Raw genomic sequence first — 13,850 nt, 5'->3', positions numbered from 1 at the left:
CGGGTTTGCAGTCTAGACAAAATTGGCAGCTTCTAAAATTTATAGCTGCCTGCCGTCGCAAAAATGTGTCAAAATTTAAATTTGCATAAAAGGTTGCACTGCCATGGCCTCGAATCATCCCATTAGTGACTCTGTTTTGTTCAGCACTTGTTTTAAATTCTTTTTGGATTGTTTGGAATCCATCATGTGTCTATCCAAACATGGCTGAAGTCTGTGGGATAGCATTCCATAGCTTCCTAAGGGACAGAGATAATATTTATGATGGTGTTTGCGTAAATTCCAAGTACAAATTACACAGTAATCTAAATAAATTAAACTGAAGAACACCACAATGCATAAATTCTAATTAAACAAGTTAGTGCAACAAAATTGTGAGTTTTCCACTGCTTTTTTTCTGTTGATAAGTTTGTCATTTATGCTTTTGGAATAAGCTTCATTAGCTAAGGCCCCACTTGCACTATTTGCATAAAGTGGTATCATACCACTTTTAACACCCATGGTTTCTCCCGAAGAATCTTGGGAACTGTAGTGTGCTGGAAATTGTTAGGAGACTTCTATTCTCATCTCTGACTACAGTTCTCAGAGTGATTCCCTCTCTCCTCTTCATAGGAAACTCTGGAAACAGTGGCATTTTAAAAATTTACCTACAGTTCCCAAGATTCTTTGGGGGAAGTTGTGACTGTTTAGCGTAAATCAATACCACTTTAAATGTACAGTGCAGATAGGGGATATGTCACAAATGTCCCTCCACTGGTGATGTGATGAGCACTACAAACCTATATATATATATAAGGTAAAGGGACCCCTGACCATTAGGTCCAGTCGTGGCCGACTCTGGGGTTGCGGCGCTCATCTCGCTTTACTGGCCAAGGGAGCCGGCGTACAGCTTCTGGGTCATGTGGCCAGCATGACTAAGCCGCTTCTGGCGAACCAGAGCAGCGCACGGAAACGCCGTTTACCTTCCCGCCGGAGCGGTACCTATTTATCGACTTGCACTTCATGCTTTCAAACTGCTAGGTTGGCAGGAACAGGGACCGAGGAATGGGAGCTCACCCCATCACGGGGATTCGAACCACCGACCTTCTGATCGGCAAGCCCTAGGCTCTGTGGTTTAACCCACAGCCACCCATGTCCCACAATAAACTGTACTTTATTTTTATATATTCATTCAAAAGTAGGTCTCACTATGCTTAATGGGGCTTACTCCCAGGTATGTATGCATACAATTGAACCCTCCATTCACTTGTCTAGGAGGAAGTCCCAATGGACTCAGTTGGACTTACTTCTGAGTAAATATGTATAAGATTGGGAGCATATGATTTTATCTATGAAGGTGCTTGTCCTGTTCATAGCAGCGAAGAGAAACCCAGGTGTGCTGTTGGACTCGGAACTCCTATCAGCCCCAGCCATCATGGCTCACGTTCATGGATGAGAGTTTATAGTCTTACAAGAGCTGGAGGGATTCTAGAATCTTCTATCAAAGGATCAATGGATTCCAGCCATAACAAAATCTTAATGTCTTCCAGAAGTAGTGAAGGCCAGCCTAACCATTCTGGATGTCTAAGCAGGGCAACTTACTGAGGCAGCAAGCAGCAGTTTGGAAAGGTCTACAGATTCTTCTTCCAGTGGCTGGCCTGCCTGGGACTGAATCACCGAGAAGCTTGGTGATCTCACCTACAATTTATAGAAAGCAGCAGACACAGAGGCCTGGTATTGCTCTTTTGCATATGCTTCCTAGCAACAGGGAAAATGGGAGAGTCAGCATTCCGCTTTAGCCGCTGCTGTCAAATATGGAGGCTTTGAAGATTTTCGCCACAGGCACTGTCTAACTTTGACAGAGCTAACAACATAGCCAGAGAAAAAGCAACACTTACAGTTTAATCCTACCGTCCTGCTGCAAGCAAAATTAATCCTACCTCATGAATAAGGATTTGGGGACTGGGGAGGACTCTTGTCACAAGGGATTTAAAATCGCTTGCCGTTCCTTTGTCAGAATTGTGGGCGGCGGGCTGGGGGGGGGCTATTTGTGCTGTCCAGAAATTGCTTTCAAATGTGACCATAACTGTCTTATGTGCACCCCAACTAGCACCTCACATAAGTCATTTCCTCATACCGTAGGGAGTCTCAGGTGCGTTGAAAAGGAGGCTAATCCTGGGGTTGCTCTGCTGAATCAATACTGACATAAATTTGCCCTTTTTCGGACCAATTAGTACAAGCGGATATGAGAAGAGCAGAGGGGAGTGACCCGGTTGATGCCTGACCCTAGAGACACCCAGCCAGAGCCAGCAATGTGGGAATGCACAGTCTGTCTCTAGACAAAAGTCACTTACTGAACATTCGTATCAAGAAGTGTCAAAACATCCCAGAGAAATTTCATTAATTTGATTAAAAGCCTTTTCCTAAGGACGTAAGGCTCATACCAAAGGCCTATTTAAGTCAAGCATCCTGTTTCCCACAGCCTCTGACACCTATGGGAAGCCCCAAGAAGGACGTGGGCCCAACAGCCCTCTCAGATGGCCTTATCCCCCCAACATTTGTCTCTTACTATTTTAAAGCTACTTAGGTTGGTGGCTGTGGCGTTTGCCCTCCTAGGGGTGTGACATCATACTGGGTTCATAAGGAAAGGGTTAACTTATTGTAAAATGACTAACCAATGGGAACCAAGGGGGCAGAGTTAACCGTGTATAAGGTTTAAGCACAGAGGGTTTTGGGGGGAGTTAGGAGTTAGAGTTAGGGTGGTTGAGAAGACAATCTGGAGTTAGAAGAAACGGAGAAGAGAAGTCTGTGGGTTGGGCTAGTCTGGTGTGAGAGAGGGAGAGAATTTGTTAAGAGGAGTCAGTTAAACAGTTGATATAATCAGTCAGAAGGTATTAGGAAGGTATAAGCCAGTAAAGAAACTAAAGTTGAGAAACTGACAGGAATATTATCTGAGAAACCATAAACTTGTTAATGTTTATAAAATAAACTTGTTTATTTGGTTCACTTTTAACAACTGTCTGGACTCAGTATTTTACCTGAGAGTAACGGGTTAGTGGCAACGGGGAAGCGAGCACAGTGGTGGCACAGGGATCAATAGACCATTAAACGTCCGAGGACCCTGTGTGATCGCCACAGTGGCCATCACCACAAGTTGTGCACTGTGTGAAAAAATGCAATTTCTTGTCCACCCCTTGTCCAGCTGTGCAGTGTATGAAAAAATGCAATTTCTTGTCCACCCTGAATCTTTTATCACCCATTTCTCTTGGATGTCCACTTTCCTTCAGATTTGTACTGGTTGTTCCTGAGCAGGGTCTTCCAAAATACACCTACATTTTCCACGTAGGTAAAACTGTGATAACTTAGAAAAGCGTGAAGCCCTCCGGAGGCATTTTGCCAATCACACTAACTGGAATTATTTTGACTCTACTAAGTGCTATGCTGATCTCAGGTTGAACTTAGGGCCAGATGAAGCAGTTAACTGGATCCCTCTCCAGCCCCAAGCTAACGTAGACTGACTGTGAACTTTGAATTCCTTCTAATATGCCAACTGAAGCCTTTAAGCTAGACTGTGGCAAGGGGGATCCAGAGGTGTCCAACCCTACATGGGCCACTTTGACAGGTGGGTGGGGTCACTCACTTGTCAACCACCTGTCGTCATATGATATGCATTCACTCTGTGGCTGCGAAGGAAGAATTTGGAGTGTACTCTTGAGCCACCGATTATTCCTTTGCCCAGCTTGAACCACTTGAATTCAAGCTATGGCTTGAAGGAAGAAGCAGATTTGCACCCTAAGTGCGCTCCCGAGTCTTCCTTTACAGGCCAAATTCAATGCTTTTCGAACTGCCTCCATTTTCTGTCAGCATGCAGGGGGAAAGGTCAGCATGGCTTACCAAACATACCTTGGTGGGCCAACCTCTGAGGCCTAGCAGGCCTAATTAGCCCCATGGGCTCGAGGTTTCACACCGCTGCTTTCAGTTTACTGAGGTCTCATTGACTAAGTCTTAATTTGACACTGGATTACACACATTCCTTCCCCAAGCTATTTCAACTGTCAGCTTCCGCCTAGGAACACATATTTCCCAGGAAATCTGAAAACAACAGCAACGAGCAACACCTTTTTATTTTTTAACACGTCCTACCTTTCTTTTGCGCAAAATGACTTGACCGTCCGTAGGCTCGTGTGTGGTTGTGTTGTTCTTTAAATCACTTATACGTTCCACCAGGGATGTGCTTTTGATGCATTTGTCTTGAGCACACGCAAAGCCATTTTCATCCAGAACATTTTCCTCCGATAGGAAACAAGAACCAGGTGATGGCTCAAGAACATTTCTGGAGTCTGCAACAACTACATTTAGGTCACTACACGGACCAGGAGAAAATTCATCAAATAATTGACCACAGACTGTTTTTTCATTCCCATCTTTAGGAGCATTCGATTTTTCATGCCTCTGTGCAGCTACAATATCACAGGCCATCTTCTTCTCAGGCATTGTTTCTCCTGCATCTGGAGGCTCAGAGAAGTTTTCTTCTGGTGTCTCTTCATTTTCATTGGAGCTGCTGTAACAAAGTTCTAGTCTCTCTTCTCTGCTATCACAAATATATTCCTTCAGTGCTTTGGGATCTGTCTCATTATGAAGTTTCCCAACAGAATCCAAGGCATGACTGGAGTCTTCCTTTGCTTCCACACCTGGGTCCATCTTCATGAAGAGTCCTGCTCCTCCTTCTGACTGGTTCCTTTCAGCTGACCATTTTTCTTCAGGGTCACCAAGCTGGTGGTTGACTTTCTCCAAAGAGAGCTCTACGTCATTGTCCTCGGCATCATTATCGCCACCAATGGAAACATTCACCAATGTTTCTGTGCTAGCCTCAAGGGAGGGAAATTCTTCTTCTTCTTGATGATTGTCATTTTCATCTACCTCTCTGGAAACATTACCAAGCAGCTTTGTGGGGAAACCTCCCAGTTCTCCACCATGACAGCAGTCCGGCAAGGAAGCACTTCTTTCTTTCTGGCTTTCGCTCCGAAGTCTGTCATTTTCCATACCTGCTTGCAAGTTGTCAGCTACTAGGCCATGCCTGCATAATATATTAGAATCAATAGACCCAAACGGCAAGCCCATCCATTGGGTCACGTGTTCTTCCCAGCTTCTTTTTCTGATTGCTAGAGACATGTCATAGTACTTTAGCAACAGGTTCCACAGTGTAATGCAAAGAGGGCCAGAGGAAACATTATGACTTCCATGAAATTCTCTGCAGGATGAAATGGTTTTACCTCTTGCATATCTTCTGTAAAAAGAAGAAGAAATAAATTATCGTTTCAATGTAAGTAACAGAAGCGCATATAGCAGGGAGCGAAGTATGGAAAAGCAACAATAAGTGCCTGAGTTACGAAGAGTTTAGAAAGATGTTTTGCAGAATAACTTTAATCATTTTCCAACAAAGGCAAAAGCTATAATCTAGCATAGCCTCCTTGCTGATTACTCCCTCAAATGAAGTAAACAGAATGCTATAAACAACTTTATGGGAACTTAACAGATTCCATAAGCCAAAATCTGACAATGAGTCTCTCATCACTGCCTCTGTCATGAGACAGCTATTTTCATGGGTTTAAAAGCCATTGGTCTTGTGAGTCTTCGTACACAACACAAGTCCACATTTCCTATTCAGGAAAATAACCAAGCATCACATTATTGTCAAAGGCTGAATTTCCATGCCTGCCTTTTGAACTATTCATAGATTCTAGAATATTCATTTATTTTGTTACATTGGTAAATTTAGACCCAAGGCTGAACGTATTCAGAACTATTATCTTCCCTAATTATTTTTAAGAAGAATATTTCCAAGGACAGTTTAGTGTTCCCCAACTTACTTCACTGCCACTATCAGAGAAGGCAGAAACGTTTTACTGAGTAGATGGTTTTCTTAGAATAGGTACTGGAGCTTTTCAGATAGAGCTCAGTGACTAAACTGTTTACAAGATCACTGGAAGGCTGTCTAAATGTGAGTTGTGTTCAGTCTGAGATATGCTTGAAACAGTCCCACACACGCGAATATAAACATATAAAGTTGCCTTACAGTGAGTCCAGCATAGTCTACTTTGATTAGAGGGCCTCATTGATCCTACTAGCAGAGGTCCTTCTCAGGCTTGCTACTAGATGCTGAGGGCTAAAAGCATGTACTGTATACCACAGCTATGGGATTCCCCTTATTGTCCCTTCTTGATTTTTTAAATACAGCATGCTAACTAAAAGGGTACTGATGGTCATGTGATGTTCCTTGAGCTAGGAGTGTAGTATGTCACTCTTAGAACCCATTCAGGCCACAATATTTCAAGGACCGCTTCTCTTCCAATAAACTGCGATAATTATCTGAGGCCCTTCTTAATGTGGCTCATCCACAAGAGGGTGGCAGCACAAGAATGGGCCTTTTCTGCAGTGGCTCCCCATTTGTGGAATGCTCTTCCCAGGAAGGCTCACCTGGCACCTTCACTATACATGTTTAGGTGCCAGGCAACAACATTCCTCTTCAGCCAGGCCTTTGGCTAATTTATATTTTATGGCCTTTTAAATGTGGTTGGGGGAGGGAGGTTACTGTTTTGTTTCAACTATTCATTTTGTGCTTCTATCCTGTTTTTTTTTTATCTTGTGAACCATTTTCAGATCTTCAGATGAAGGGCGGTATATAAATTTAATAAATAATGATGATGATGATAATTTGGAACCCATTATACTACACATTTTACAGCACATTGGTAGTTGATTTGTGTTAGAATAATTCTCCTTATCATTTGATAGGATGATACTGTTGACTAAGGGTGGATCCACACACAGGGGGAAAAACGCTATAAATAAGTTAGAAATTACATTGTTATAACAAAAGGGGGGGAAAACCACTATGGAAAACCACAAATAAATTTTATGTTGTTCTCCGGCACCAACTGGTGTTACATGTTTATTATGCATTCAAAATGCTGGGTTTTATTTTACTAATGTAGCTGAGTCCCAAGTTACTCCAGGACAAGAAAACTGACTCAGGGGTAATTTAATTGTTTGCATGGGCTTGTAGTCTATAGTAATTAAGTGAACCACCCATTGTTTTGTTCTGATTTCATGTTCCCAATCGCAGCTCTTCTGCTGTACAAAATAAAAGGTGGCATACAAATGATCCATTTAACCGCCTGATTAATAGGCAGTTAGTGACTGGCCTTGTTCATCTGCTTAAAGCAGCTGTCTGTTGTAAACATGGATGAATGAAGTGGAGAACAGATAAAATCAGAGGTGAACAAACAAAGAACACAGTAAAAGATTCTGCAATTCTGTCATAGGAAAGCCAGCACATTACAATAATTCATAAATATAAATGGAGGGGGGGAAATCCCAGCAAGCATTACACAGTCCTCTGGCCTGATTAATGGGCCTTGGGTTGTTCCAGCAATTTTTCTGCAGGTCTTTGTGTTTCCGAGTGTCACTGAGTTTGGAAGTCCCAGCACACTTGAATAATGATATCTTCAGCATGGAGGTGTCCTCTAGTAAGACAGGAGAAACCATTGCTGACTCTGTGGCCCAATTCATAGGCTATCCAAATAGCACGCATGCTGTTGGAAACTTGAATTGAATAGGGGCATATAAGGCTCCTCAACCAGGGAAGGTAGCGCATGTAGGAGAAGAAAAACTCAGGTCCTAAACCTCTTCTGCCTTGCAGGATATCTTTGGGAGAAGAAAAGGCTAAGGGGTAAACCAGGGGTCAGCAAACTTTTTTGGCAGGGGGCCGGTCCACTGTCCCTCAGACCTTGTGGGGGCCAGAATATATTTTTTTGGGGAAAATAATGAATTCCCATGCCCCACAAATAACCCAGAGATGCCTTTTAAATAAAAGGACACATTCTACTCATGTAAAAACATGCTGATTCCCAGACTGTCCGTGGGTTGGATTTAGAAGGCGACTGGGCCGGATCCGGCCCTCTGGCCTTAGTTTGCCCACCCATGGGGTAAACCCTACACAAATCCAGAGTGTAGTCTCTAAGGCTGTTGGATGGCACCTCGTATGCCTTCTTCCAGCAACTCCTGCAGCCAAGCTTGTGCCAAACATATTGCTCAGCTGCCCTTGGGACCACATCAGTGAGGTCTTGTTGACTGGGCAGCTCAGGGCCTCCATACATATTGCCCAGGCTTGCGCCCCAGGGAGGTCACTTCAGTTTGACATTTCCCTTGGAGGTGCACTCCATTGTCTCTCAAGACAGATGGATGCCAACAGCTTGTTGGAAACTTGATTTGTGCCAGTGCGTTTACAATTACTCACATGTGAAGTGACACATGCCCCATTCGAGACAATATGAATTATGCCAAAGTAGCAAAATACATTCCAATCAGGGACCTCCCTAGCATGATTGACATCATCTGGAACTGCATGTGCCCATAGATGTACATATAAAGAGGTGTCTGTCTGCTTTGGGTTCATGACGGCAACCACATCACAAATGTCGCATGCAAAGAATGTCTGCCAGCGATTGCTTATGGTTTGCGTGCCACCTTCTCATCTGCCTATCTTTCCAATGATCCTCGTGTGTTACGATGATCTGTGCCAAGCTTCTGAGTCATTAGAAGAGGCTGCTGTGCAGACTTATTATGGAATTTATGACAACACTATCATTCAGAATCATGTAAGGAAACAAACAACACAATGTTGCAAAAAAAAATATTGAGAAGCCGACTGAGATATGCTATTTTATCATAATAAATCATACATAACAATGAAATAATGCTTCAAATCCCTTTGGAGCAGGGGTAGTTGACATGATGCTCTCCTAGTTTTCTGCAAAGTGATGTTTTGTCCTGGATTTTAGGCAAGTCAAATTGCATATTTGTAAAAAAAAAATCAGATTTCCCTAAAAGAAGCTCAACAACTGGGTTGGTTTTCTTCAGAAAAGCTCAAATTTCCATTTTGCTTCATCTCCTTATGCAAACTGTTATCTTTCCCCTGCCTCTCCTTATTTGCAAGATGGTAAAGTACTACTCCCTTCCCTTGCAAGGTTATTGTAATGGTTAATGGAATTATATGTGTGCATCACTTTGAAAACTCTGAGAGAGAAGAGTACATATATGTGTAATGTATCTATGTGCAGCCATGTATGTTAAAGTGTACGTGTAAAATGAGTGCATGTTTGAAAAACAGATTCTATATGCCAGGACTATATCTATTTCTTCATGGCCCGTTAGGTGAAAGGAAATAAAATGATGCCTTTTAAATATATACACCATCAGAGGGGGACCTCCTTATTAAATAACAGCAACGACAATAAAGGAAATTTCTGGGTTGTAACATATTACAGGTTCAAGGAACAGCCACTTCTCCTTTTCACTCCCTACATAGGAACTGTCAGCACTTAGCATGGATCTGCTTATTGATTTCAGCAATAAAGAAGATTAACTACCGAGTTTGTTCTGGGTCATTTCAGTCTACCGAGGGAAGCTCCGATTGCACACCCAGACCACAAGGCTGTCCTGACAAATCACATGCCTGAAGGTATAAAAGGAGGCAGCCTGAAAGAATTGCAGAATTATAGCTGTGCAACTGAACCTCCATAAATTACGCCTTGACAAAGTGACTTTCACAACGGAGCGTCTGCATGCTCAGAGGCCTTTAACCTCCCTTTTAAGTCCAGCCTGCTCCCATTTCACAACCATATTTTCCACGTCTACAAAGCTGAAGAAGAGGACCCTGCATGCGCAAGGGTTAACAGAATTCACTGCCGGCTGCATGAGGATGAGGATGGTGAAACAAAACCTTCTCTCAAGGAAAGATGTAGCCAAAAAGGAGAAAAGAAAAAGGACCTGATAAATAGGGAATGAGCAAAACTCACTTTTGCAATGCATGGGGTAAACATGAAGAAATAACAGGGGAACCTACTGAAATCTGCAGCTCTTGACAATGCATACATCATTTCATTTGTACACAGTATTCCATAGCAAAGCTATGCTCAAGGCGGCTTACAATATGAAAAATAATAACTGCATAATTACAAACAAAGCAAAATTAGTCAAACAGCCATGACCCTGCCTCCAATAGGTTTATGACATGTCTTGACATCTTTACGTTATGCATCTCCTCAACTCCATTTCACAGCTAGCAAGGTAGTGTTGCTGGGTAAATTCACATGGTAATGGCATTAAGACACAAGGTAAGTCATGTTATGGAAAGGGAGGGGGAATTTGAATCAAGGCTGCCAGTACGTGAAGCCCTGCTTTGTCCTTATAATGTATATTTTGGTATGGAAAAAGCACCAGTGCCAGCCATATCTCAGAGGCAAGGGCATTCCCCAAATGGGGTACCACAACAGAAGGCCTTCTGCATAAAACATAAATCCTGGAAGTGGGACATTGAGAAGAGCCTCCTTGGCAGATCAGGCAAGACAATATAGGGATAATAATAATAATAATAATAATAATAATAATAATAATAATAATTTATTTATACCCAGCCACTCTTGGCGGCTTCCAACAAAGTATTAAAATACAGTGGTCTGCTAAACATTAAAAGCTTCCCTAAACAGGGCTGCCTTCAGATGTCTTCTGAAAGTCGCGTGGTAGTTCTTCTCTTTGACATCTGGTGGGAGGGCGTTCCACAGGGCGGGTGCTTCAGGTATTTAGGACCCATGGTCATTCTAGGCTTTAAAAATAACCATCAGCGCCATAAATTCAGGGAGGTGTGCTGGGCACCAATGCAACTCCTTTCCATTCAGTGATATGGCTCTCATTGGCTGATCTGCTTCATAACTTGGCTGCTGCATTTTGCGCTATCTGCAGCTTCCAAGTCACTTCCAAGGGAAATTGTCACATTGTGCAAGTGGTGTTGTATCTTGTTTGGCCCAGGGCTCAAACACTTGCTAACTCATGAAGCTCACTGGGTGATCTGGAGGCAACTCTTGGCATTTCAGTCTAATCTGTAGCGCATGATTTGGGTACGGATTAAATCGGAAACTGCAGGTGTACTGCTAAATAAACCATATCTATACTGGTAATTTAATAGCAAATTTAACACCTACCAGGCAAAGAGAGTTACTGTCTAAAATACTGCTGTTGTTTTCTTTCTCTTCTGTAAACTGAGTTTATGCTTCCAAGGAGATGGCTACATTCAAACATTGACCAGCTGCTGGACCCTTGCTAAATGCTGAAATAAATAATTACGGTTAAATAGTTTCACACCCGAAGTGTCCATCAAGAGAAATTCAGCCCACTGCATAAACAAGTCAGTCCGCCAGACAACAGTAGCATGGTTCATTTTATTACATGCAGACAGGAAATATAAGGTAAGACAGGATAAACAATTCCCTAGAGGCTGACAGTGTGCCGGTGTCAAGTTTAAGGAGAATTTCTGGAAGCTCTAGTTCTGAAGTGACGTGCCACACAGTCTTCGACATTCATGCACGCCCATGTGGTCAAAGGTCAAGAATAGGAGAGTGGCGAATGTATTATTTCCATCTTGATTAAATACATATATTTATATATACATGGGCAACAGATCTCTGTTTTCATTTTTGGATGTAGAGCTTCCACGGCAATGCATTTATTTGACATTGCAATAGCTCATGTTTCAAACTGGGTAGCCGATAGAAAGATAAAACTGGAGAGTCATATTTCATTTTAAAATAATGAAAACAGGATAGATTAAGGGGTCGAGCCTATGTTTCCCAGCAGGGCAGCTGAGGGACCATAGGCTGCAAAGGAATAGCTGCTCAAATGGTGGAGAAGGAGATGCGATGGCATGCCTACTGCTGGAATCTTCCCAGTGGGGTAGTGGAAAGCTCCCCTCCTTTCACTGCCCTGTTGGTGGTGGGAGGCGTATCAGGGAGCCTGTTTACCTGCATGATCCAGATTCCCTGCATTATCCTGAGACACACCAAAATGGGCCCCAGAACAGCACTAGCTTTTGAGATGGTGCAGTTTGCTTCAACTCTGTGGGCTAAAAGCAGTGAGGAACCAGGGACAAACATGCAACCCCTTGCCAACATGTGCTTGGAATCTTGTTTATTATTCCAGGTGTCATAAGAAAGCTGCAGAGATAGTGCAGGATAGTGCACACCCCGGGAATTATCTCTTTCAGCTTCTGCCTTCTGGAAGAAGGTACAGGGTTATAAAGACTGGGACTAGCCGCCTGAGAAACAGTTCCTATCCAAATGCGATTTTGGTTTTAAATGCAGTGTAAGGTAGTCTCTATGGGAGTAAAGGTAAAGGGACCCCTGACCATGAGGTTCAGTCGTGACTGACTCTGGGGTTGTGGTGCTCATCTCACAGAAATCCCATGATTTGCAGGCATCTTGCATTTACAAAACTGCAACACTTTCCCTTTTTCCCTGGATTTACAGATGCCTTCCCAGTTTCTGATTTGATCCTGGAATGTCCCTATTTTCATTGGAAAAATGTTGAGTGGTATGGTAAAGGTAAAGGGACCCCTGACCATTAGGTCCAGTCGTGACCGACTCTGGGGTTGCGGCGCTCATCTCACTTTATTGGCCGAGGGAGCCGGCATACAGCTTCTGGGTCATGTGGCCAGCATGACTATGCCGCTTCTGGCGAACCAGAGCAGTGCACGGAAACACCGTTTACCTTCCCGCCGGAGCGGTACCTATTTATCTACTTACACTTTTGACATGCTTTTGAGCTGCTAGGTTGGCAGGAGCAGGGACCGAGCAATGGGAGCTCACTGACCTTCTGATTGGCAAGGTCTAGGCTCTGTGGTTTAACCCACAGCGCCACCCGTGTCCCTTCTATGGGACGTATGGTCTATGGGAGTATATTGTATTTCATTATGGGGTATCAGAGTTTTTAGGGGGTTAACCAGGCTGGGGTAGCAGGCTTGTTGGTTTTTGAATGTCTGATGTAGATTTTTTCAATTTCGTTGTTCTGTATGGGACAATGACAATAAAGATTATTGTATCATATCTTATCATATCGTATCATATTGTATCGGAAACGTGTTCTTTATTGGAGACACACTTAGAATCTCCTTTCAGAAATTCCCTCTTTGATGGAGATAGTGCACATAGCGGTGTTTGTGGGTGGGTGAGGCTTGAAAGAGCGCCCCTGCCTCATCTCCACTTCTCCCCCCCCCCATTCATACTAACACCTGCCTAGAGCTTGGATCATCAAACTCTCTGTGTGCCTGTTTATGTGGGCCCCTCCATACAACCTGTTTATTGAGCATTCACCCTGATTTGCTTGTACAATGCTGACATCAAAGCTAGATTTTATAGCTGGCCTTTACTGAGCATTCATTCTGATTGGTTTGGGGGGTGGTCATATGACAATGAGCAGCCTTCATCCTGATTTGCTTGCAAGGTGTTTAAACACTGCTCCCCGTTAGCCCATAGTTGTGCACAGCACGTTTCGTTAGGGTGTGCACCTAGGGAATTAAATTAAATGACAACACCATTCTCACTATGCAGCCCAACAAAGAGAATCAGTGCAAGGCAGGAGAAAAGCAGACTAAGAGATACGTATGTGCACACACATACACACAAAGCGGGAGGGGATAAAAATAAGGGGTGGAGCCAGAGGCACACACCCCAAGAGACCCCAGCCAATCAGCTCATCCCATACACATCCTTCCCCTGGTTGTTACCTACACTTTATAGCTTCTGAGTCATCTCTGAGGCAAGACCCCAGGCTGACTCTGCACCTCTTCCTCTGCAAAGGCAGAGACTGAGAGAAACACACACACACACACACACACACCACACACTGTGTGCATGCATCTGGAGAACAAGCTCCCCACTGCTGCTGGCACTGCGATTCCTGCCACACACAAAAAACAGAGCCATTCTTAGAGTGGGAGTCTTCCCAGTTGCCAGTTTAAAAACATTTATGGAGCCTGCAGC

General features: G+C 43.4%; 1 protein-coding gene across 5 annotated transcripts in view; it reads right to left on the bottom strand.

Annotated features, from left to right (window-relative positions):
• Window positions 1–13,850, bottom strand: part of DLC1 (DLC1 Rho GTPase activating protein) — a 254,741-nt gene that overhangs the window by 231,596 nt on the left and 9,295 nt on the right. For all 5 annotated transcript variants that reach the window (XM_081019786.1, XM_081019789.1, XM_081019790.1 and 2 more), the window contains exon 2: window positions 4,120–5,263. In XM_081019786.1, the coding sequence (XP_080875912.1) occupies window positions 4,120–5,148 (1,029 nt within the window). In that variant the 5' untranslated portion in view covers window positions 5,149–5,263. The remainder of the gene's footprint in view (window positions 1–4,119; window positions 5,264–13,850) is intronic.

Source organism: Podarcis pityusensis (assembly GCF_964106645.2).
Source record: "Podarcis pityusensis genome assembly, chromosome: 9".
Taxonomy (NCBI): Eukaryota; Metazoa; Chordata; class Lepidosauria; order Squamata; family Lacertidae; genus Podarcis; species Podarcis pityusensis.
Note: the sequence above shows the minus strand (reverse complement) of the source record. Positions and strands in the feature narration are given on the sequence as shown.